This window comes from Haliotis rufescens, unplaced genomic scaffold (genome assembly GCF_023055435.1).
Source record: "Haliotis rufescens isolate VD_foot unplaced genomic scaffold, xgHalRufe1.0.p SCAF_52, whole genome shotgun sequence".
In the NCBI taxonomy this organism is placed as follows: Eukaryota; Metazoa; Mollusca; class Gastropoda; order Lepetellida; family Haliotidae; genus Haliotis; species Haliotis rufescens.
In genome coordinates, this window is record NW_025964246.1 from 1,313,257 (window position 1) to 1,339,768 (window position 26,512).

Sequence of the window (26,512 nt, forward strand, 5' to 3'; positions counted from 1 at the left end):
AATGTAGTACTGTCATGCAACAGGTAATACCAATGTAACAATGTCATGTAACAGGCAATACCAATGTAGTACTGTCATGTAACAGGTAATACCAATGTAACAATGTCATGTAACAGGCAATACCAATGTAGTACTGTCATGCAACAGGTAATACCAATGTAACAATGTCATGTATCAGGTAATACCAATGTAACAATGTCATGTAACAGGCAATAACAATGCACTAATGCCCACCTCACAGTGTTCAGGTCCAGAGTAGCAGGGCAGCAAGGACTGTTTCCAAGCCACACCAACAACAGGTCACCCAGGATGTGAGCCAATATTGATTGTATTTCATAGAGTGAGACCACCTGAAGTGTCTGGCTTCCACCTTCCAGACAGCCGAGACTAATAGATGAAGACTTATGCACCTTGATTTATAGCAGCGCAGGGAATAAACCCTAATAGCCACACAGTACACCATAGGTGATATAAGCTGCAGTTAGGTAATATATGGCTGGGGTCACCTTGGATGAGCATCAGTCAGCTTCCTCCTGACAGATTTACTTATTTGATCTGTAGCAGGATGCGCAACATGGATGTCTCCTTGTCGGGCTAAGCTGATGATAAAGTTCTCTCTTTATGTGTGGGTGGATCATTGCCGATTATTACTGGATGGAGGGAGAGTCTTTATCAAGCCATGTTTGTCTAAAGTCAGGTGGATCATTGTCCATTTTTATAGGACATGGTGGATCTAAATATTGTTTGTTTGTCTGTTGTTTAATGCTGCACTCAGAAATATTCCAGCCGTCTGTAAATAATCGAGTCTTGACCAGACAAGCATGTGATTGGCATCATGAGCATCGGTCCATGCAGTTAGGATACGATGACATGCATCAACGTATTCAGCCAGCCTGACCACCTAATCCCGTTAGTGGCCTCTTGCAGGGGTCGCTGAAGACCAATTCTACCCGGGATCTTCATGGGCATGGGGGGGAGGGTATTGGTGAGTTAGGCAAATCATTGCAGCATATTACAGGACATAGTGGGTCTATAGAGGAGGCCACCATTACCTGTAGTAAGATGGTCTTGAACCAGTTGACACTTAAGTTTGGATTTACAATGCTTAAAACAGAGCTTCTTGGGAGGTGACTCTGGGATCCAGTATCAAGGTGACTCTGGGATCCAGTATCAAGGTGACTCTGGGATGCAGTATCAAGGTGACTCTGGGATGCAGTATCAAGGTGACTCTGGGATCCAGTATCAAGGTGACTCTGGGATCCAGGATCAAGGTGACTCTGGGATCCAGTATCAAGGTGACTCTAGGATCCTATATCAAGGTGACTCTGGGATCCAGGATCAAGGTGAATCTGGGATCCTATATCAAGGTGACTCTGGGATCCAGTATCAAGGTGACTCTGGGATCCAATATCAAGGTGACTCTGGGATCCAGTATCAAGGTGACTCTGGGATCCTATATCAAGGTGACTCTGGGATCCAGTATCAAGGTGACTCTGGGATCCTATATCAAGGTGACTCTGGGATCCAGGATCAAGGTGAATCTGGGATCCAGTATCAAGGTGACTCTGGGATCCAGCGTCAAGGTGACTCTGGGATCCAGGATCAAGGTGACTCTGGGATCCAGGATCAAGGTGACTCTGGGATCTAGTGTCAAGGTGACTCTGGGATCCAGTATCAAGGTGACTCTGGGATCCAGTATCAAGATGACTCTGGGATCCAGTATCAAGGTGACTCTGGGATCCAGTATCAAGGTGACTCTGGGATCCAGTATCAAGATGACTCTGGGATCCAGTATCAAGGTGACTCTGGGATCCTATATCAAGGTGACTCTGGGATCCAGTATCAAGGTGACTCTGGGATCCAGTATCAAGGTGACTCTGGGATCCAGTGTCAAGGTGACTCTGGGATCCAGTATCAAGGTGACTCTGGGATCCTATATCAAGGTGACTCTGGGATCCAGTATCAAGGTGACTCTGGGATCCAGGATCAAGGTGAGTCTGGGATCCAGTATCAAGGTGACTCTGGGATCCTATATCAAGGTGACTCTGGGATCCAGTATCAAGGTGTGTTTGGGATCCAGAGTCAAGGATCCAAACCCACACACATGGGATTCATGTAATTGCCTTACATGAGAGGAAGCATCTCTGCACAACAAATTGTGGCGCCTCAGATGAATGAGTCACTCATGCCCCCGGGTTACACTTGGAAGAAAATCAATGGAGTGCCCTGACAAAGTTTATATTTTCACAAGTGGCGCAGTCCCAAGTGAAACTGGCAACGTTATCAACTTTACTGGTTGAAATGTGGATTTAAAACATCTTGTTAAGATATGGATTTAAAAACATCTTGTTAAGATATGGATTAAAAACATCTTAAGATATGGATTTAAAACATCTTGATAAGAAATGGATTTACAACATCTTAACATGCTTAAGATATGGATTTAAAACATCTTAAGATGGTTAAGATATATATAATATATATATAATATAACAGAGAGAAGATTCTGGGTTAGAACCAGTCCCCAGCAACCATGATTCTGGTCGTACCAGGAGGATTCCGGGTCAGAAATGGTACCAGCAACCATGATTCTGGTCGTACCAGGAGGATTCCGGGTCAGAAATGGTACCAGCAACCATGATTCTGGTCGTACCAGGAGGATTCCGGGTCAGAAATGGTACCAGCAACCATGATTCTGGTTGTACCAGGAGGATTCCGGGTTAGAAATGGTACCAGCAACCATGATTCTGGTCGTACCCCTGAGGATTCCGGGTCAGAAATGGTACCAGCAACCATGATTCGGGTCGTTCCAGGAGGATTCCGGGTTAGAAATGGTACCAGCAACCATGATTCTGGTCATTCCAGGAGGATTCCGGGTTAGAAATGGTACCAGCAACCATGATTCTGGTCGTACCAGGAGGATTCCGGGTCAGAAATGGTACCAGCAACCATGATTCTGGTCGTACCAGGAGGATTCCGGGTCAGAAATGGTACCAGCAACCATGATTCTGGTCGTACCTGGAGGATTCCGGGTCAGAAATGGTACCAGCAACCATGATTCTGGTCGTTCCAGGAGGATTCCGGGTTAGAAATGGTACCAGCAACCATGATTCTGGTCGTACCAGGAGGATTCCGGGTCAGAAATGGTACCAGCAACCATGATTCTGGTCGTTCCAGGAGGATTCCGGGTTAGAAATGGTACCAGCAACCATGATTCTGGTCGTACCAGGAGGATTCCGGGTCAGAAATGGTACCAGCAACCATGATTCTGGTCGTACCCCTGAGGATTCCGGGACAGAAATGGTACCAGCAACCATGATTCTGGTCGTAAGAGGTGACTTCATGGATTGGGCGGTCAGGCTCGGTCACATGATTAATAGCATGTCAGTGTGGATCTTGGTCACAATATCAATCACAGAATTGTCTGGTCCAGACTTGATTATTTACAGAGCGCAGTCATATGTGAAGTTAAACAACAAACAAATCTTGAAGAGACAATGCTTCCCCAACTAAGAGAGAATCCAAATTCTGACATTATTTAACCATGTTAACAACTGTTTCAGCATTACACCACATCTATCATGTTGATAGATAACCATGTTGATAGATAGCCATGTATAGAGAACAGACTCATGCTGAAATTAGACTTGTGTGTACTGATAAAGATTTTCTCCTGATTGTGTTTGACAAATACAAAGTTCTACATTGACTTACACTTGGAGGTTAATCGATTCTTACAATTTTCATCCATTCAATCAAGGAAATAAATACCACATGAATCATGTGCACAGTTATTTAATCGATACTGACGTGAAGTATGATATCGTATAACATGCAGTAACATATGCCATGAAGTCTGGTACCAAATTACATGCAGTCAGTATTGTATTGATAGTGCCGTTGGGTATGTTAGTATTGATACCATATAACATGCAGTAAGTATTTAATCAATACTCCATGAAGTATGACCCCGTATTACATTCAACAAGGATTGAATCAGGTGAATTAGGTTATAAACCAGTTTGATTGGCATTACACTCAACAAGGATTGAATCAAGTGAATTAGGTTATAAACCAGTTTGATTGGCATTACGTTCAACAAGGATTGAATCAGGTGAATGAGGTTATAAACCAGCTTGATTAGCATTACATTCAACAAAGATTGAATCAGGTGAATTAGGTTATAAACCAGTTTGATTGGCATAACACTCAACAAGGATTGAATCAAGTGAATTAGGTTATAAACCAGCTTGATTAGCATGACATTCAACAAGGATTGAATCAGGTGAATTAGATTATAAAGCAGTTTGATTAGCATGACATTCAACAAGGATTGAATCAGGTGAATAAGATTATAAACCAGTCTGATTAGCATTACATTCAACAAGGATTGAATCAAGTGAATTAGGTTATAAACCAGCTTGATTAGCATTACATTCAACAAGGATTGAATCAGGTGAATTGGGTTATAAACCAGTTTGATTGGCATTACACTCAACAAGGATTGAATCAGGTGAATTAGGTTATAAACCAGTTTGATTGGCATTACACTCCACAAGGATTGAATCAAGTGAATTAGGTTATAAACCAGCTTGATTAGCATGACATTCAACAAGGATTGAATCAAGTGAATTAAGTTATAAACCAGTTTGATTAACATTTCAGTTACATCCAAATGTCATTCTTGAGAGTTTATCCATCAAGTGTACAGATGTCGAAAGCAGCAGAGTGTGTGATTAAATTGGGTTCCTTTTTGTTGAAGAAATGCTGACAAACCAAGGATCATAATCTGGAATGAGAAATCAGTGAATCCTGGTACAACAAAGGGATGAAACTCTGTGAAAGAGTTCTTCCTATCACATGCTACATAGAATATTATGCCAACTCCACATGAAGTAACTATTACATCTCAACATCAAACCAACATCATAATCTGGAAGGAGAAATCAGTCAATCCTGGCACAACAAAGGGACACAACTCTGTGAAAGAGTTCTTCCTATCACATGCAACATAGCCAATACTGCAGCATGTGCCAACTCCACATGAACTTGCTATTACATCTCAACATCAAACCAACATCATAATCTGGAATGAGAAATCAGTAAATCCTGGCACAACAAAGGGACACAACTCTGTGAAAGAGTTCTTCCTATCACATGCAACATAGCCAATACTGCAGCATGTGCCAACTCCACATGAACTTGCTATTACATCTCAACATCAAACCAACATCATAATCTGGAATGAGAAATCAGTAAATCCTGGCACAACAAAGGGACACAACTCTGTGAATGAGTTCTTCCTATCACATGCAACATAGCCAATACTGCAGCATGTGCCAACTCCACATGAAATGGCTATTACACCTCCACATCAAACCAACACGGCGCCGACAACAGTACAGCACCCAAAGACATTGCACTTCGTGACCTTTGAAAGTTGATGCCTGGAAACTTTTCACACATGGAAATTTGAAGATAATGACGGCAGCTGTATGGACACCTGCTCAAAAACTACATGGTTTAATGGAATTAAAATGATAAAAAGGGCCTCCCTTATAGTCTACAATGAGCTTTTCCGGGAATAATCACACATGCCCACAGCAGAAGGATGAAACAAGCCCAAAGCCTCCACATCCCACGACGCCATTAACAGAGGATGATCTTCTTTTGAAATACATACATGCTAGAACATTTACTCCCTAAGGGCAGACTTCTTTTCTTTTTTTTTTGGGGGGGGGGGGGGTTCACTGATTTTGAGAGTGTAACATTTAAGAAATTGTTTTAATTAAATGCATAGTACAGGTTCTCTTTTCATCTATAAGATGGGAAGGTGATAAAAAAAATGGTTCACTGGTTTGTGTCCTAATAAATATAAATATATAATCTGACTTGGATTGATAATTTATTGTAAAATTTAAAAAAAATAATAATAATCCCTTTTTAAAAATAGTTGGCGGTATTTAAAATACCTTGTCATTTTTATTTTATTTTTTCTCTCTGAATTTTCAGTTTTTAAAGGCCTAACTATGATAAACTTGATCCATTAATCTGGAGTGAGTGAGTATGGTTTTACGCCGCTTTTAGCAATATTCCAGCAATATCACGGCGGGGGACACCAGAAATGGGCTTCACACATTGTACCCATGTCGGGAATCGAACCCGGGTCTCCGGCGTGACGAGCGAACGCTTTAACCACTTGGCTACCCGACCGCCCCTCCATTAATCTGGAAATGAGTAAATCTGGACTATAATACCAAGAACAATCAATTAAATAGAGAATCTCACCCAAGTGTCTTTTGATATCAAATGTATCAACACGAGTTGATAAAAGTGAAAAAACCCTGAGGCTTGCCGAGTTGTTTTTCCACTTTTATAAACATGTATTGATATATTTCATATCAAAAGACATGAGGGTGAGATTATATATCATCTAACATCATTCTTCCAACTTTTTCAGTTTGTACACAGTAATAAGCAGTGTCTAAAGTGTAAAAGGTACTGCTAATACTAGCAATAGCTTCAGCAGCAGAGCCATTAGTGATGTCATCTGATTGTGACATCACGGTAACAATGACATCACAATGGTCTGCAAAGCATGTCATGGCATATCTGATGGTCCACTGAACATGTAGCATAAGTGATGTCTCATTGCCAAGTGACTTCATTCAAAATATGCCTCTGGTCACCCAGCAGCAACTGGGTACCCGGTAGGATGAGATGGTAATGTGAGGCAGGCAGCATTGTATACATCCCAGGAAGCTGAGAATGAAACCCGAGTGCACACATCATCATGCCATATTTCAGCTACCGGATATCCTCTAATAGAGGCAAGGCATCTATTTTGTGTTAATGCTGGCACGGCGACAACTCACTACCTTACCGAAACCCTTATTCTACACTAATACAAAGGGTGCATTTGCAGGAAATGGTCATCATTAATCCCCAACATTACACAGAAGAAAATAGGATGAGAGACCCGGATTCTAATAGAGACTTCCATTGTTTGGATAGAGCGTATGACCCAGGAAATATGTTATATAACAGTGGCCTTATCTTCACTCCACAGGGTACCTTAACACACAATCAGCTATATGATGGTAGTCTGTAAATAATCGAGTCTAGACCAAACAATCCAGTGATTCACATCATGAGCATCGATCCACGCAATTGGGATACAATGACATGCATCAACCAAGTCCACGAACCTGACCACCCGATCCCATTAGTCGCCTTTTTCAGCAAGAATGGGTTGCATTCAAATAATTCATTCACAATTCTAATAATATTTATCAATCAAACATAGGACTAGTATCTTGCTGAGATTATATGTCAACCAGATGTCATTGTTTTAGTTGTTACAAAAAGTTTTAAAAAAACATAGCATTTTAAAAAATATATATTTAAAAGCTTTTATCAATATTGGCCAAAGTCAAGGCCATTTTAAGGCATTTCATCACATTTCAAGGCCTTTTCAAGGTAGATTCAGATTTAAGGACCTTTAAGGCCAAATGGCAAATCACAAGGCCTTTGAATCATATGCCAACTTGAACTGTTTATCTAAATATGTATTTACTAAAATAACGAAGTACAAAGCTCCGTTGCCACAGAAATACAATGCACTTGTCATATTACCAATGAATGATTAGTACATAGTTATATTAGCATCCTCATCACTTATCCAGACAAATGAGCTCATACATCTGATATTTACAAAATATTTCACAACAAGAGGATCGTGACAAGACCCTAAGGATTCTGGGATCTGTCCGACCTTGAACCTGCACCAACACCAGCTGTCTGTGTCGGAGAGGAGAGGAACTGCCTCAGGTATACAAGATTGATCACACGTCACTGTCTTAACTATTCTCACCTTGGCATCCATGAAATTGCCGACATGCCTCGTGGAATTCTGTGAGTTTAGTTTATCATCTGACTGTGGTGGAAGGGTCCCGGGGAATCTATAGTATCCACGCACCGTACAATGCCCTCACGTAACACTGGAGCTTGGGCTGGTGCTGTAGCATTGATTGCTGCTAAGCCTGTCTACATCACCACAAGAATGACCACATCGCTGGTTCATCCAACTTGACTTTACTCGTTCATCCCAACAACGGTGAGAACATTATAATGAGGAAAGGATTCTCTCTCCAACATTTGTCAAACTCCTACCCTCCTCCTCATAGTGTTTATCTGGCGTATTTTACTTCCTAGTGGGACGTCTGCTTCAAAATAAACCTCCTGTTACTCAACCACACTCCTGCAAACAGCAGCGGGCATTATTCCCAAAATACACCGACTTCAGACAAGTGTCAAACTGGTACTTGTGGCAGTGGTTTTATTAAAATATAATTAACATATTCTTTTATTGCTTCAATAATAAACAGACTTGTTTGGGTGAACATTTGTCGGTTTTCAAGTGAACGTTCTACAGGCACGTCACACGCCACAACCACTTCCTGTTTTCAATTTCCTTATATGGAGCAGCACTCTATTGTGTTCGTTAGAGAAATAATCATGAACATTTCACAGTTTCATATTCCATGGTTTCTACTTCCCCTCTACAATCCTGACCTTACCCATATTCCTTGCAAATTATTCAAGATTTCAAGAAAATTACCAACCCATGTTCATTATCACAGATGAACACATGTACATCTCAATGTTTCTGATCACAGTCTGGAATTTCCATTTTCAATAAAAATTATCCACGATTTCAAGGAAATTACCAACTTATTCATTTTCACAGATGAACACATGTACATCTCAGAACATCTCAATGTTTCTGATCACAGTCTGGAATTTCCATTTTCATTACAAATTATCCAAGATTTCAAGGAAATTACCAACTTATTCATTTTCACAGGTGAACACATGTACATCTCAGAAAGTCTCAATGTTTCTGATCACAGTCTTGAAATTCCATTTTCATTACAAATTATCCAAGATTTCAAGGAAATTACAAACTTATTCATTTTCACATATGAACACATGTACATCTCAGAACATCTCAATGTTTCTGATCACAGTCTGGAATTTCCATTTTCATTACAAATTATCCAAGATTTCAAGGAAATTACCAACTTATTCATTTTCACAGATGAACACATGTACATCTCAGAACATCTCAATGTTTCTGATCACAGTCTGGAATTTCCATTTTCAATAAACGTTATCCAAGATTTCAAGGAAATTACCAACTTATTCATTTTCACAGATGAACACATGTACATCTCAGAACATCTCAATGTTTCTGAACATACTCTTGAATTTCCATTGTCCATCTCACTGTGTATACAGCGTATATACACCCCATGCAATATAACTGTGTATGCACTACATCAAGCAGATGCCTAGCCCAGCTGGCATGATACTGTAGAATTGCCAGACACGAGGATCTAGGTACAGGAATACACACAGCACGAGTCAACAATTCCTCTCTGCTGTGCATCAGTGTAACGCTGTTCGAGTACTGAAGCTGTGCTGTGCATCCTTCCCTATTGTGACTGGCCTCATCAAGGCAGACAGTGCTTGACCAGGAAACAATACATATAGAGACTCATCTCAGCTTCCAGACTAAGTGTCCTTGGAAGGGGAATTAGGAAACAATCTTTATCTCGTTCAACATTATGATTGTGTAAAGTACTTAGTTCTCAAATATATTTTAATACTGTATTTTTTAACATTGCATTCAATGCAATAATGTGAACCTAAGCATTAATGAGTGAGTGAGTTGGGTTTTACGCAGCTTTTAACAGTATTACAGTTATATCGCGGCGTGTCAGCTCAATGTGGGAAGAAAGCCCGAAGTGAAGCAGGTCTGACGTTTACCACTTCAGTGAAACCCACAAGCACGGGAATGGCGCTGACAAACCTAGAAACATAATCGGGGCAAACCGGGATTCGAACCCACAATCATAGGTTTTTGGCATGCCAAAGGGACGCATCTCTGCACAGTGAATCGCGGTCCCTTAGACGACTGGGCCACTCGTGCCCCTCTAAGCATTAATGCCTGTACCTATTTATTGCTCCTGTTGTCATTGGGACATAAGTCCTGTCTACAAAGCCACAACATTTGTTATTAAAAAACATGGGGTTGAGAATGGAGAGTGACATTTGATGGACACATGGGTGTGGGGGGGGGGGGGGGAAATACAGACTGATGAGCAGGTTTAGATAAATCCCTGGGGTATAAACACAACTGAAATATATAACTGGGTTTGTTTGTTGTTTAAAGCCGCACTCAGCAATATTCCATCTATATGACGGCGGTCTGTAAATAATTGTGTCTGGACAAGACAATCCAGTGATTGATATCATGAGCATCGATCCACGCAATTGGGATACGATGACATGTATTAACCTAGTCAGGGAGCCTGACTACTCGACCTCGTTGGTCGCCTCTTATGACAAGCATAGTCGCCGCTGACAGCAAGCATGGGTTGCTGAAGACCAATTCTCTACCGAGATCTTCACAGGTCGAAATATATAATGGTCAACGGAACAAAGATGGATTATTCCTTAACCTTTTTAAAGAAAAATTTATTTTTTTTAAATAAATTTGGTATTTTTATGGTTTCGTGTCAATTCCCAAATTGAAACAATATGTTAAACCAGAAATCTATATGTAAAAGAATTTAGTGTGAAACAAACAAACATGTTTCTATAATGCTTGAAATCCATCTATGCTATTCAGGAAGTTTACTGATAATTCAAGCATATAAATATGATAACTTCCTCACCACTGCTTACATTAAATAGTACTACATTCCTGACAACTAATCATTGTCCAAAAATAAAATTCAATAAGCTTCTACTGAATCTAAACAGAAATAATGTAATACAGTGATCGCTCGCTATTGCGCTCTTCGATAAAGCGCTACTTCGGTTATTACGCGCGGTAACGCATGGCTCCCAAAATTTATGTACACTTTTAATACTGAGAGTTTTACACAGACATGATTGTATTGTTGTTCGTTGTTTATTTGCACATAACGCTTCTCATTGCATAATCAACGGTTTATCGCTGAATGGAGTTCTAATAATCTGTTTGAAAATATCCGCGGCAAGTCCCGGAAATACGATTGTTCAACTAGTTAACTTTTCACACTATACATCCTTTGATCTTAGAAGCGCATGCATGCAATAAAAGAGAACCACAAGTGAAGTTTATATTCTTAATTAGTGGGCAATCCAATTTAAGGCTAAACTGTCACACAAATGTAGTTGCTGTCACAACACGGCGGTCATTCATTTCGTAATCGCGCTTTCGTAACATCGCCTGTTTTTTCCCCGTAGTTATAACAAGCGATTTCATTGGATTAAAATTTGTTTCTAATGACGCTTTCTTGCCGAAATCTGCTACAAGTTTCGTGATTGGTCAATTTTGAGCACGTGACCTCAGGCAGCCAATCAAGCTTTGATACAAAGCTCGTGTTTGATAAATTTCAGAAGTTAGCGAAAGATTTTTTGTTAAATCGTGTTATTCTGAACGTTTTAAGCAGGAAATCACGATATATATTAAAAATATGGAACTTCGCGAATGTATCGTGCTAGGTTACGAGCTGTGACAAAGATTTTTCATGCATATATTTTTGCATTAAACGTTGTGTCCGAGCCGAGAATTCAAGGCGACGAAAGCCGAGATGTCATTTGACTTACATTACACGCGATCGCACAAAACGATGGAAATAATAACTTAGATGTAAGTTTGATTACTTTTAGATATATTTTTGTTGATTTTATTTATCACTTTGTATAATATATTTAAAGATTTGCTTAAAATAGTCTTTATTTTGCTCTTTGACATGTTCGATGCGGACCCGTTGTCGAAATGTGTGTCCGAGAATTTTATTTTCAATAACATCGCGGGAAATAGTGAATAATTTTTTAATTTATTGATAAAAAATGATAAATTAGAATGGAATACGTATTTCAGACATTGTGAAATATGACAGATTTAATAAATGAATGATATTACAGGTAGATCTAGGTCCATAAAAATATATACTATTTTGACGTGACGTGAGATAAACACATAGGCCTATTGATGATTTGAGATTTGCCGAGCGCGCTCCCCCGCCTCGGCTTCGGTTAAACGGCTCATCGTCTATAACGCCCACCAATTATTTGGACCCCATTGGTAGCGCAATAGCAAGCGATCACTGTACCATGTAATACAGTTACAATTATTGTTTGACAATAAATTACACTGCTACAAAACAGTTTTTCCATAATTCTGTGGAAAGGTTAAGTGCTGTCACAAGTGATTTTATTAATAAATTTGGTACCTAAAAAAGTAGGTAAAATTATACATTTTTATGCATTTTGTTAATATTAATGGTAACATTTTCCTAAATCCTAATAGCTGGAGATTTGTTCATAATATCAGATACCAATCAATGGTATCTAAAAATCAACGTCAACTTTTACTTCCAGTTTACCATGCTTGTCGTAAAAGGCGACTAACGGGATCGGGTGGTCAGGCTCGCTGACTTGTTTGATGCATGTCATCGATCCCAACTGCGTGGGACCCGTGAAGATTCCGGGGTAGAATAGGTCTTCAGCAACCCATGCTTGTCGTAAAAGGCGACTAACGGGATCGGATGGTCAGGTTGGCTGACTTGGTTGATGCATGTCATCGATCCCAATTGCGTGGATTGATGCTCTTGATATTAATCACTGGATTGTCTGGTCCAGACTCGATTATTTACAGACCGCCTTCATATAGCTGGAATATTGCTGAGTGCGGCGTTAAACAACAAAGTAGCCAACCACCAGTTTGGTAGTGAGTTGCATTTTAATCAGGTATGAACAATTTATAAGTAGAGAGAATGACATATATACACAAGGCATTCATAATAACTAATATTATTTTTGACACTTGAATATGGTATAAATAATCATAATAACTAACATAATTGCTACAACGTAAACAAATGTGACGTCCTCGTCACCAGCTTGAAGGGTGTATATACATGAGAAATAGGTCATGGTTTCAGGCTTTGTTGCATTGCAGATAGCCCAAATTACACTTGAAGTCTAATAATGGATCTATTAGGCAGGTCATGTTGACCTCCCCCCCCCCCGGTATGGTCTATTTTCATACCACATGGTTCCAACCTTCAACAAAGTTAAATCAAAAGTGTTTTGAAATGCTGAATACAATCTCAAACTGATCATGTGAATGGGTAAGCTTGTACTTCTTCAACTGTAGGCACAGATAAAACTTCCTTTTTGTAGGCAAAACATATTCTGGTTTCCATGATAACAAGGAAACAAATTCCTATTCTTTTTGGCTAGTCAGCACTTTTGTGAATGAGGGTGTTGAGGGGAGGCCTTGTGAGCGGCTATGCAAATATTGATATGCTTGTAGTTCTGTGGAATGGTTACCATGGTTACGTGGTAGCAGGCATTAAAAAATACAATGCAAATATGCTTATTTCAGGAGAGAAAATGATACATGGTTTGAATTAACAATTGAGATGTTCATACTTTTCATACAGTCCATGTTGGTGATGGAAGGTCACGGTTTATGGGGAGCCTCGACAGGTCATCGTGACCTTCTGGTCAGGAAAAAAATCTGACATATCGTTTTGATTACCCATATGATTCTCATGATCACTATCTCTCCTGACCATGAGTGAGTGAGTGAGTAGCAGGGTGAGTGAGTGAGTAGCAGGGTAAGTGAGTGAGTGAGTGGGTTGCAGGGTGAGTGAGTGAGTGAGTAGCAGGGTGAGTGAGTGAGTGAGTGAGTAGTAGGGTGAGTGAGTGAGTAGTAGGGTGAGTGAGTGAGTAGTAGGGTGAGTGAGTGAGTTGTAGGGTGAGTGAGAAGCAGGGTGAGTGAGTGAGTGAGTGAGTGAGTGAGTTGTAGGGTGAGTTAGTGAGTAGCAGGGTGAGTGAGTGAGGGAGTGAGTGAGTAGCAAGTTGAGTGAGTGATTGAGTGGGTGGGTTGCAGGGTGAGTGAGTGGGTAGCAGGGTGAGTGAGTGAGTGCGTAGCAGGGTGAGTGAGTGAGTAGCAGAGTAAGTGAGTGAATGAGTGGGTAGCAGGGTGAGTGAGTGAGTGAGTGAGTAGTAGGGTGAGTGAGTGAGTAGCAGGGTGAGTGAGTGAGTGAGTGAGTTGTAGGGTGAGTGAGTGAGTAGCAGGGTGAGTGAGTGAGGGAGTGAGTGAGTAGCAGGTTGAGTGAGTGATTGAGTGGGTGGGTTGCAGGGTGAGTGAGTGAGTAGCAGGGTGAGTGAGTGAGGGAGTGAGTGAGTAGCAGGTTGAGTGAGTGAGTGAGTGAGTTGTAGGGTGAGTGAGTGAGTAGCAGGGTGAGTGAGTGAGTGAGTAGTAGGGTGAGTGAGTGAGAAGCAGGGTGAGTGAGTGAGTGAGTGAGTGAGTTGTAGGGTGAGTGAGTGAGTAGCAGGGTGAGTGAGTGAGGGAGTGAGTGAGTAGCAGGTTGAGTGAGTGAGTGAGTGAGTGAGTAGTAGGGTGAGTGAGTGAGAAGCAGGGTGAGTGAGTGAGTGAGTAGTAGGGTGAGTGAGTGAGTAGCAGGGTGAGTGAGTGATTGAGTGGGTGGGTTGCAGGGTGAGTGAGTGAGTGCATAGCAGGGTGAGTGAGTGAGTAGCAGAGTAAGTGAGTGAGTGAGTGAGTGAGTAGTAGGGTGAGTGAGTGAGTAGCAGGGTGAGTGAGTAGCAGGGTGAGTGAGTAGCAGGGTGAGTGAGTTGTAGGGTGAGTGAGTGAGTAGCAGGTTGAGTGAGTGAGTAGCAGGATGAGTGAGTGAGTAGCAGGGTGAGTGAGTGAGTAGCAGGATGAGTGAGTGAGTAGCAGGGTGAGTGAGTGAGTAGCAGGGTGAGTGAGTGAGTGAGTGAGTTGTAGGGTGAGTGAGTGAGTAGCAGGGTGAGTGAGTGAGGGAGTGAGTGAGTAGCAGGTTGAGTGAGTGATTGAGTGGGTGGGTTGCAGGGTGAGTGAGTGAGTAGCAGGGTGAGTGAGTGAGGGAGTGAGTGAGTAGCAGGTTGAGTGAGTGGGTGAGTGAGTTGTATGGTGAGTGAGTGAGTAGCAGGGTGAGTGAGTGAGTGAGTAGTAGGGTGAGTGAGTGAGAAGCAGGGTGAGTGAGTGAGTGAGTGAGTGAGTTGTAGGGTGAGTGAGTGAGTAGCAGGGTGAGTGAGTGAGGGAGTGAGTGAGTAGCAGGTTGAGTGAGTGAGTGAGTGAGTGAGTAGTAGGGTGAGTGAGTGAGAAGCAGGGTGAGTGAGTGAGTGAGTAGTAGGGTGAGTGAGTGAGTAGCAGGGTGAGTGAGTGATTGAGTGGGTGGGTTGCAGGGTGAGTGAGTGAGTGCATAGCAGGGTGAGTGAGTGAGTAGCAGAGTAAGTGAGTGAGTGAGTGAGTGAGTAGTAGGGTGAGTGAGTGAGTAGCAGGGTGAGTGAGTAGCAGGGTGAGTGAGTAGCAGGGTGAGTGAGTTGTAGGGTGAGTGAGTGAGTAGCAGGTTGAGTGAGTGAGTAGCAGGATGAGTGAGTGAGTAGCAGGGTGAGTGAGTGAGTAGCAGGATGAGTGAGTGAGTAGCAGGGTGAGTGAGTGAGTAGCAGGGTGAGGGAGTGAGTAGCAGGGTGAGTGAGTGAGTAGCAGGGTGAGTGAGTGAGTGAGTGAGTTGTAGGGTGAGTGAGTGAGTAGCAGGGTGAGTGAGTGAGGGAGTGAGTGAGTAGCAGGTTGAGTGAGTGAGTGAGTGAGTGAGTAGTAGGGTGAGTGAGTGAGAAGCAGGGTGAGTGAGTGAGTGAGTAGTAGGGTGAGTGAGTGAGTAGCAGGGTGAGTGAGTGAGTGAGTGAGTTGTAGGGTGAGTGAGTGAGTAGCAGGGTGAGTGAGTGAGGGAGTGAGTGAGTAGCAGGTTGAGTGAGTGAGTGAGTGAGTGAGTAGTAGGGTGAGTGAGTGAGAAGCAGGGTGAGTGAGTGAGTGAGTAGTAGGGTGAGTGAGTGAGTAGCAGGGTGAGTGAGTGATTGAGTGGGTGGGTTGCAGGGTGAGTGAGTGAGTGCATAGCAGGGTGAGTGAGTGAGTAGCAGAGTAAGTGAGTGAGTGAGTGAGTGAGTAGTAGGGTGAGTGAGTGAGTGGCAGGGTGAGTGAGTAGCAGGGTGAGTGAGTAGCAGGGTGAGTGAGTTGTAGGGTGAGTGAGTGAGTAGCAGGTTGAGTGAGTGAGTAGCAGGATGAGTGAGTGAGTAGCAGGGTGAGTGAGTGAGTAGCAGGATGAGTGAGTGAGTAGCAGGGTGAGTGAGTGAGTAGCAGGGTGAGGGAGTGAGTAGCAGGGTGAGTGAGTGAGTAGCAGGGTGAGTGAGTAGCAGGGTGAGTGAGTAGCAGTGTGAGTGAGTAGCAGGGTGAGTGAGTGAGTAGCAGGGTGAGTGAGTGAGTAGCAGGGTGAGTGAGTGAGTAGCAGGGTGCGTGAGTGAGTAGCAGGGTGAGTGAGTGAGTAGCAGGGTGAGTGAGTGAGTAGCAGGGTGAGTGAGTGAGTAGCAGGATGGGTGAGTAGCAGGGTGGGTGAGTGAGTAGCAGAGTGAGTGAGTAGCAGGGTGAGTGAGTGAGTAGCAGGGTGAGTGAGTGAGTAGCAGGATGGGTGAGTAGCAGGGTGGGTGAGTGAGTAGCAGAGTGAGTGAGTAGCAGGGTGAGTGAGTGAGTAGCAGGGTGAGTGAGTGAGTAGCAGGATGGGTGAGTAGCAGGGTGGGTGAGTGAGTAGCAGAGTGAGTGAGTGAGTAGCAAGGTGAGTGAGTAAGTGAGTAGCAGTGTGAGTAAGTGATCGAGTGAGTGAGTGAGTGAGTAGCAGGGTGAGTGAGTAGCAGGGTGAGTGAGTAGCAGAGTGAGTGAGTAAGTGTGTAGCAGTGTGAGTAAGTGATCGAGTGAGTGAGTGAGTGAGTAGCAGAGTGAGTGAGTGAGTAGCAGGGGGACTGAGTGAGTGAGTGGGTGGGTTGCAGGGTGAGTGAGTGAGTGAGTAGCAGAGTAAGTGATCAAGTGAGTGAGTGAGTAGCAGAGTGAGTAGCAGTGTGAGTGAGTAGCAGAGTGAGTGAGTAGCAGGGTGAGTGAGTGAGCAGCAGGGTGAGTGAGTGAGTGAGTAAGTGAGTGAGAGGTTGGCAGTGTGAATGAAGATTACAGCCATATAGAATATTGTACTTTTTTGTTGTTGTTGCACTCAGCAATATTCCAGCTGTATGATGGCGGTCTGTAAATAATAGAGTCTCGACCAGACCATCCAGTGATTGATATCAAGCGCACAGATCCACGCGATTGGGATATGATGACATGCATCAACCAAGTCAGTTGTTAGTTATTTAGTTGCCTCTTACGACAAGCATCTCGCTTTTTACGGCAAGGATGGGTTGCTGAAGACTATTCTAACTGGGATCTTCTTGGGTCTCCCCTAGAATATTGTATGTCGTGAATATCATACATATAGAAAATACTTTCCTTACAACAACTCCTAAGTATTATCCTTTAATAACACATGTGTAATCTACTGGGAAAATATTATCATTAAAAAAGATATTGTCTGCCGAGCTTAAAAAACAACCAAACTCTTCATTTGGTCATGAATAAAGTACAACCCTTCAGAGAAGATTCCCACTTGGTCGCCTGAACCTAGACTGGACCCATCACCAAATGTCTCAAGTCAAATGATGGGTAATGGAAAATCTCTCACTTTACAGCGTACTGTCATTACTGATTGATGTCCTGATTAGGAAAGATTTTGTAATCTAGATTTTGATCGAAACGACGAAAATGCCTTTTAGGCTTCCCTTGCACTTACAGAGCATATCGTCTAGACCATTATTTTCCTGCAATGATTTCATACGTATGCGGCCATTTTCTCCCTGAACGAATATGATTTACCGATATTTCCTCGAGTCGGCAAAACTAATAGACACGGGGCATGCATTGACAATAAAACTGGACCAGGTCGTGCAAGAACTAATCATTTCTTCAAGCACATAGAAATTACCGAACTCAAAATAATGAACTTCATGTAAGGAGTATAATCAAGGCGTGATGGATAAATTCTCCAGCGTTTTACAAGATGCAACAACAGAATAATCAGATTGACTTGATGACCGTCTCTGTACTTACATCTAGTCTCTGAAATGAACATATCGTACAGAAAAAAACAGTTGTTCAGTTATCTTAATAAAAATATAATAAAAGGGAGCCCAGTGACTCTCTTCATTTTCAGACACTGCAGTGATCTAGACTTGCCAAACATTATAGACTTGCATGGGCTGTATTGGATATATATTTGTATCAGGGTCTGTAAGACAGACTAGACCGTCTCCTGCTGAAGCAGCTATATTTCTGTATCAGCATGATTGGGATGAAAGGGCACCAACACCTGTGGATGGTGTGGGCGTTGTGTCAGTAAGCACTGGCAATGTAAAAGATGTAATTATTAATTAGTTTTTCATGCTGTAAAATAGGGAATACTTTAAACATTTTCACCGTATGTTATTGCCACAGTGTAAATCACTGTAGCGACCACAGCATACGATTACATAATGACAATGTGGACTACAGAGGCCATAAAAATACGTTGCCATGGTTACAGAACTCGGCGTGACCATTCTGGTGCACTTTTCCAAAGTAGGCACTTTAATTATGACTTATTTCACCAAGCCTACTTTTGTAGGAACCCGGCGTAGGGGGAGTTGCTGTATATTACCAGGAGGCTGAACGCCATTATCAAGACTTACTGGCTGCTAATAGTTTTAACTTTTAATCTAATTTCCTGTAATTAAATGTCCTTAGTTATCGAAATATAATACAAGCAGCTTGTAATGTTCCAGACAACTCTTGGCCAGTCAGCCAGAATCCTCTTGAATCATTAACTACATGTGTATAATCATCATCATCATCATCATCATCATCATCATCAACACTAACACTATTTACAACACCATCATCATCCACACCACCACCCACACCACCATCATCATAAAAACCACAACACCATCATCATCATCATCATCCACACCACCACCCACACCACCATCATCATAAAAACCACAACACCATCATCATCATCATCATCCACACCTCCACCCACACCACCATCATCATAAAAACCACAACACCATCATCATCATCATCCACACCACATCCATCATCATCATCATCAGCCACACCACCACCCACACCACCACCCACACCACAATCATCATAAAAACTACAACATCATCATCATCATCATCATCCACACCACATCCATCATCATCATCATCAGCCACACCACCACCACATCATCATCATCATCATCCACACCACCACCATCATCATCATCATCATCCACACCACCACCACATCATCATCATCATCATCATCATCACCATCATCATCATCATCATCAGCCACACCACCACCACATCATCATCATCATCATCCACACCACCACCATCATCATCATCATCATCATCCACACCACCACCATCATCATCATCATCATCATCCACACCACCACCATCATCATCACCATCATCATCATCATCACCATCATCATCATCATCATCAGCCACACCACCACCACATCATCATCATCATCATCCACACCACCACCACATCATCATCATCATCATCCACACCACCACCATCATCATCATCATCAGCCACACCACCACCACATCATCATCATCATCATCCACACCACCACCATCATCATCATCATCATCCACACCACCACCACATCATCATCATCATCATCATCATCACCATCATCATCCACACCACCACCACCACCACCACCATCATCATAAAAACCACAACACCATTTACACCATCACCATCATCATCATAAAAAACACAACACCATCATCATCATCATCCACACCATCATCCTCACCACCACCCACACCATCATCACCATCATCATCATGACTGTACTTTCCAACTCCATCACAAGGAGAGTTTAAGTCCTGAACCATGACTGTAGAATATATTTTTTTTATGAAAAAAAATCCAACAATCTAGAAACATATTCAACAGCAAGTCTAGCCAGCTCTAACTCTATTCCACACATAAAATCAGCATAGGGAAAATTATTTTTTTTATTTTTAGAGTCAAGAAGGGTATTGTGTAATATAAGATTTCATATACTAAATGTTAGTCTGGGAGAGCTTCTATAACCATGTTAACAGCTTGCACCAGATGAGTATTTACTGAGTTGTCGACAGTAACAAGGAGCATCATGGGAAAATGGTTGAGCACTCAGCTCCGGTTGACCTCCTTCATAAAGGTCAAATATGGCCTCCTTCAACTGAGGGATGGGGTCAATGTCAGTCAATTAGTGTGCCAGTCTGGCCAAGTCTGGCCGTCACGTTTACCTTACAACTAATCACATTACTCTGTCTTGCACTGAGATGACCCCGGGGACGTACGATAGCCGAGTGGATGAAGCGTTTGAACATACAGGAGTAGACTAACATCTAGTCTCCAAAATGAACATATTTTACAGAAAAATATAACAAAGGAGCCAGGAACTCTCCCAGATACTGCGGTAATCTAGACTTGCTAAACATTATAGACTTGCATGGGCTGTATTGGACATATTTGTTTCAGGGTCTGTATGACAGATGAAGATGCTGATGTCACTCCAGAAGCAAAGCTGCAACAATGATGGCAATAATTTATCATGATGGAATGGAGACATACTACCCTGGACAAACGAGGATGATCTTCTCATGGCTCATTTTACGACCACCTACATTGAATCTGAGGAGGTTTACTTGTGATCACAACTTGTGATCCATGGTAACTGAAATGGGCCTAAAATAGTCAAATTTCATGAAAACATAATTTCTAAATGCTTCCTCTAGTTAGCCCAGTGGCAGAGCGGTTGTGTCAGACTTGACAATCAAAATGGTTTGAGTTGGTACTTTAAAAGGTGTGAGTGAGATGGGTTTAACGCCACTTTTAACAGTATTCCAGTTATATCGCGGCGTGTGAGCTTAATGTTGGAGGAAAGCCTGAAGTGATGCAGGTCTCAGACGTTTACAACTTTGGTGAAACCAACGAGCACAGGTATGGTGCTGACAAACCTAGAAACATAATCAGGGCGAACCGGGATTCAAACCCACAATCATAGGTTTCTGGCGTGCCAAAGGGACGCAACTCTGCACAGCTAATCGCTGTGCCTTCAACGACTGGGCAACCTGTGTCCCCTACAGGGATGACAAGCAAGAGAGTCGACTTATTCTAACCTAGCTCTCTATGGAGCTTTTACAAATATCTGCCTGTTTACTTTAAAACTAAGATTAACAAATTGTTTTGACTTTGATTTTTATTCAAGTCTGGGATTGTAAGAAGTCATTCTGGAAAGTAAGAATTGACTTCGAATGTTTTGCATTTATGCAGATTTACACAGTTCATACTGGTTTTATGTTTATACCTCCATAAACACAAAAAACTGTTTATGTCAATTGTTATAAATCAATATGTGAACAATAACAACTGCTTGTGTAATCTTCAACACAAAACAACTGTAGACAACAATACGAAATCACTGACATCATTCAGCGGAATAATACAACACAAGCCCTGCCCACTCTGTTATCAACCAATCAGAAAACATTAGCCCGTAACGAGGAAAGGCATACTTTTTTAAATTTATACAAACATAAACAAACAAAAATTGCATTAAATTGCTAAGGAACCACTAGCAATTTATTTACATAATCTTTACATGGCAACATGAGCAAAGTAAAGGGGTGTTTTCACACTTTCAGTTCAAAGAAATAAGACTACGGCATTGAGAGAGAAAAGTAGGGCATACGATACCCTCTGCAGAGTCAGATCGGTACGAAAACAAAGATGGAAGTGTTTTCCTGATAACTAACTTCAAGACTGATTTGCAATAGACATGCGAGAACCGATGGGTCATTATCAGGCGACTGAAACACAGTTGGGCTGATGTTTGGTTGCCTATTATTAAGGGATTCATCTAGACTTGCTCAGAGGCTGTTATTCAATCACAAATGTGCAGCAAATGTCAGTTAAAATTACCAAATAGGAATTTCAAATTTCCCAAATTACGATAGTTACATCTAATGTGATGGCTTGGTTGAGGTGACTTGTACTTAACCGTCAACATGACCTATAAAGAGGAAAATGCTATTATTATCATCATCATCATCACCCTTGTCGTCGTCGTCACCATCATCATCATCGTCATAATCATCATCATCATCATCGTTGTCATTATCATCATCATCGTCGTCGTCATCGTCGTCTTCATCATCATCATCGTCATCATCATCGTCATTATCATCATCATCATCATTCCTCAGGTATCCAGGTACTACTTTCTGCTCAAATGCGGTTTTATTTGTTCCCCGACCAGTGGATCCGTTTGTATTCCAGTTATCATTCTCAACTCCCTGGGGAGCATACAACCCAAGCTGCCTCAGGCGCTAGATGGTTTTTACATCCACCTCACATATCGGGTACCCATTCCCTGCTGGGTGAACAGAGGCACATTTGAACTAAGTCACTTGTCCAGGGTGACACCACACGTCTTGACACTTGTGTTTCAGGTGTATGTACGTATTCGTGTTTCTACCATCTGGTCATATACCATTGGACGAGTGGGTTCTTTTGAGTGCACAGGGTGTATGCACTGTACACTAGGGGTAGTATGTACTGTACACCAGGTATGGCGCTGGCAAATCTGGTATTCGAACCAGGATCTTAGGGTTCTGGCGTTCCCAGGGGAAGGCACCTAACACATTGCTCCAGTCATGGAAACCCAGACCTTACCCACTCGGCCACCCAGAATGAAATTACAAGTGAAATCGATCACAAATTTCATCACCATGAATAATCAGGAAACGCCTGCCCTGGCTGCTTGCCAGGTATTGATGACACAACACAGGTAAATGATCCAAACGAATGCTGGTAGCCTCAGGTGTGTCAGGTGATACAAACATACACAAACGTGACCCTACTTCCTCATGCACACATGGTGTAGTCATTCACATCCTAGCAAGCAATATATCTCATATTGATGCACTTGCTGACATTGTAATATCTATATATGGAAACTAATAGAAACTCTATATTGAAACCTTGCCTACGCAGTATCATAAATATCATAAACTACGCCAAATTACAAAGGTCGATATTTATATAATGAGTGTAGCTTAATATGTCATACTGTATTCATGCAAATAAATTCCTTCGGTGTAGAAGTGAGTTAAAAGCTGGGTATATAAATATCAAAGATGAAGCGTGGGTTATTTGATTGTTTAGCGCAAGGAAGCTTTATAATTCAAGGCTGAATTTAATGGATGCTAAAACGCAAAATTCACTTGGTATTTCTTATTTGCATTTAATTATTCATTATTAATTGTTCTTATTAATATAGATCTCCATGGGGATTCCAGGTAAGAATATAGATCGCCAGCAACCCATGCTTGTCGTACGAGGCATCTATAGCATGTCATCGTATCACAATTGCAATGCAAATCATATTAATCACTGAATCTGGTTCTGACTCTATTTACAGACCGCCATAACACAGCTGAATAATCCTGAGCGTAGCGATAAATAACAAACCACAACATAATCAAATGTTATTGAAATCATAGAAATTTAAGACAATCAAAATATTATGGTAATCTAAAGACATGTCTACTGGAGAGTTTTGTTAAGACGGAATAGAATCTTGTCACCTGCACAGGGCTTAATTTATTAATGCAGCTGCTTGGTATCTATCTGCAAATATGGCACGGAGAAATTGAATACTGGTAGGCCTATGTTATGATTATTAATTTATTCTACATGAAAATCTGGCAGTGTTTCCAGAGATGTGGGGGCCTAGTGGTTAAAGCGTTTGCTCGACACGCCGAAGAAGTGGGTTCCAATCCCGACATGGGTACAATGTGTGAAGCCCATTCCTGGTGTCCCCCGCCGTGATACTGCTGGAATATTCTTAACTCACTCACTCACTCACTCACTCACTCGAGGAGTGGATTCTGAAATGGAGACATTTCAACCACGAGAATAGCACAAGCAGAGTGTGAGCTTTAGATGCAGCCAGTGAGAGGACATCCGTGGACTCAGTTGCCATGCAACAACCAGGCCTGGGACAGGTAACCGGGTCGGGTGGGTCCTGACTAGGACGCGGGTACCCACAGGACTACCCGGACCTGAGGTTAGTCATGTGATATATTGTTTAATGACAAATATTATCTAGAACTCTATGGTTACACCAAAGTCACTAATGTTCGCATTTCTTTCTGGCTATGCACCCATTCCTTCTGATTTTTCATATGGCTGAATAAAGATATAACTTAATTCAACTTCAGTATGAATGACCAAATTGTTTAATACAGGTATCTAAATACGTTTTGCCAGGGCTATGCTAAAAATGTTTCCAATCAGACATTTTGAGACATCTCCTGAGACCTACAGCGGGTACCCGGGAAGGGTCGGGTAATAGGGTGGTGGGTACCCGGGTAGTATATTTTTGATAATTTAATTCAAATCTTATTTAAAAGGAAACAGCACCACACCTTTTAATTACAACAAAATGCAATAAACTGCCACTGAATGTTTGTTTGTTTGTTTTTTAATGCCGCACTTAGCATTATTCCAGCTATATGACGGCGGTGTGCAAATAATTGAGTCTGGACCAGACAATCCTATTCTAACCTGGATCTTCACATGCTTCACGGGTCCCAATCCTATGTACAATAATAGGTTACAAAATGAAAATAAGGAGTTAATACAAAATTTAAAGTATATTTGGCAATACATCTTGGACAAGAGTAGGGTGCTGACAAACCAAGGATCATTACACTTAAACCCCAACCAATGCATCCTGGCATAGCTAAGGGACACAACTCTGTAGAGTAATATACAACCCTGAGACCAGAGGGCCATCCTTCTTCCAAGGTCAATAATAAAGACACAACACATGTTCACTCTGAATCCATGACATGTAAATCTCCATCAGTGCATCCTGCCATGGCTAAGGGACACAACTCTGCAGAGAAATACACAACCCTGAGACCAGAGGGCCATCCTTCTTCCAAGGTCAATAATAAAGACACAACACATGTTCACTCTGAATCCATGACATGTAAATCTCCATCAGTGCATCCTGGCATGGCTAAGGGACTGCAGAGAAATACACAAACCTGAGACCAGAGGGCCATCCTTCTTCCAAGGTCAATCACAAAGACGCAACACATGTTCACTCTGAATCCAAGACATGTAAATCTCCATCAGCGCATCCTGGCATGGCTAAGGGACACAACTCTGCAGAGTAATATACAACCCTGAGACCAGAGAGCCATCCTTCTTCCAAGGTCAATCACAAAGAAACATGTTCACTCAGAATCCATGACATGTAAATCTCCATCAGTGCATCCTGCCATAGCTAAGGGACACCACTCTGCAGAGAAATATACAACCCTGAAACCAGAGGGCCATCCTTCTTCCAAGGTCAATCACAAAGACACAACACAAGTTCACTCTGAATCCATGACATGTAAATCTCCATCAGTGCATCCTGCCATGGCTAAGGGACACAACTCTGCAGAGAAATATACAACCCTGAGACCAGAGGGCCATCCTTCTTCCAAGGTCAATCACAAAGACACAACACAAGTTCACTCTGAATCCATGACATGTACAACTCCATCAGTGCATCCTGGCATGGCTAAGGGACACAACTCTGCAGAGAAATATACAACCCTGAGACCAGAGGGCCATCCTTCTTCCAAGGTCAATCACAAAGACACATGTTAACTCTGAATCCATGACATGTACAACTCCATCAGTGCATCCTGCCATGGCTAAGGGACACAACTCTGCAGAGAAATATACAACCCTGAGACCAGAGGGCCATCCTTCTTCCAAGGTCAATCACAAAGACACATGTTAACTCTGAATCCATGACATGTACAACTCCATCAGTGCATCCTGGCATGGCTAAGGGACACAACTCTGCAGAGAAATATACAACCCTGAGACCAGAGGGCCATCCTTCTTCCAAGGTCGACCACAAAGACACAACACAAGTTCACTCTGAATCCATGACATGTAAATCTCCATCAGTGCATCCTGGCATGGCTAAGGGACACAACTCTGCAGAGAAATATACAACCCCGAGACCAGAGGGCCATCCTTCTTCCAAGGTCAATCACAAAGATACAACACATGACATGTACAACTCCATCAGCCCAAAATACATCAAGGACAAATTACATCGCCACTCAAAGGAGCTTCCTGCGTCGACTGTAAGGTAGTCTAACCCAGGATGTTGACTTGCTGAGCCTGTGATGCCATTTGTCAAGAACATCACTCAAAGGTATTATTTTGTACAATAGGACTCGGCGGCTAACAGAAAACTATTATCAGACATTTAAAGGGAGACGTGGTCTGAGCAAATTGGCAGCTCAAGCAAACTTGATTTAAGTCCTGTCAACACCCTTCTGTTTGCATTCCGACCCAAATTCTTTTGTATATCAGTCCTAGCGTTAATCATGACCCTGAATACACAGAGACCTTGTCTCA

The 26,512-nt window shown here is 42.0% G+C and overlaps 1 protein-coding gene across 2 annotated transcripts in view; it reads right to left on the reverse strand.

The window, feature by feature from the left end:
* Positions 1-26,512, reverse strand: part of LOC124144048 (phosphatidylinositol 3,4,5-trisphosphate 5-phosphatase 2A-like) — a 126,184-nt gene that overhangs the window by 66,348 nt on the left and 33,324 nt on the right. Inside the window, exon 1 of one of the 2 annotated variants that reach the window (XM_048384943.1) lies at positions 7,874-8,200. The exons of the other annotated variant lie outside the window; for it this stretch is intronic. Within the exon in view, the coding sequence (XP_048240900.1) occupies positions 7,874-7,899 (26 nt within the window). The 5' untranslated portion in view covers positions 7,900-8,200. Of the gene's footprint in view, positions 1-7,873; positions 8,201-26,512 lie in introns of those variants that run through there. 2 annotated transcript variants of the gene reach the window in all.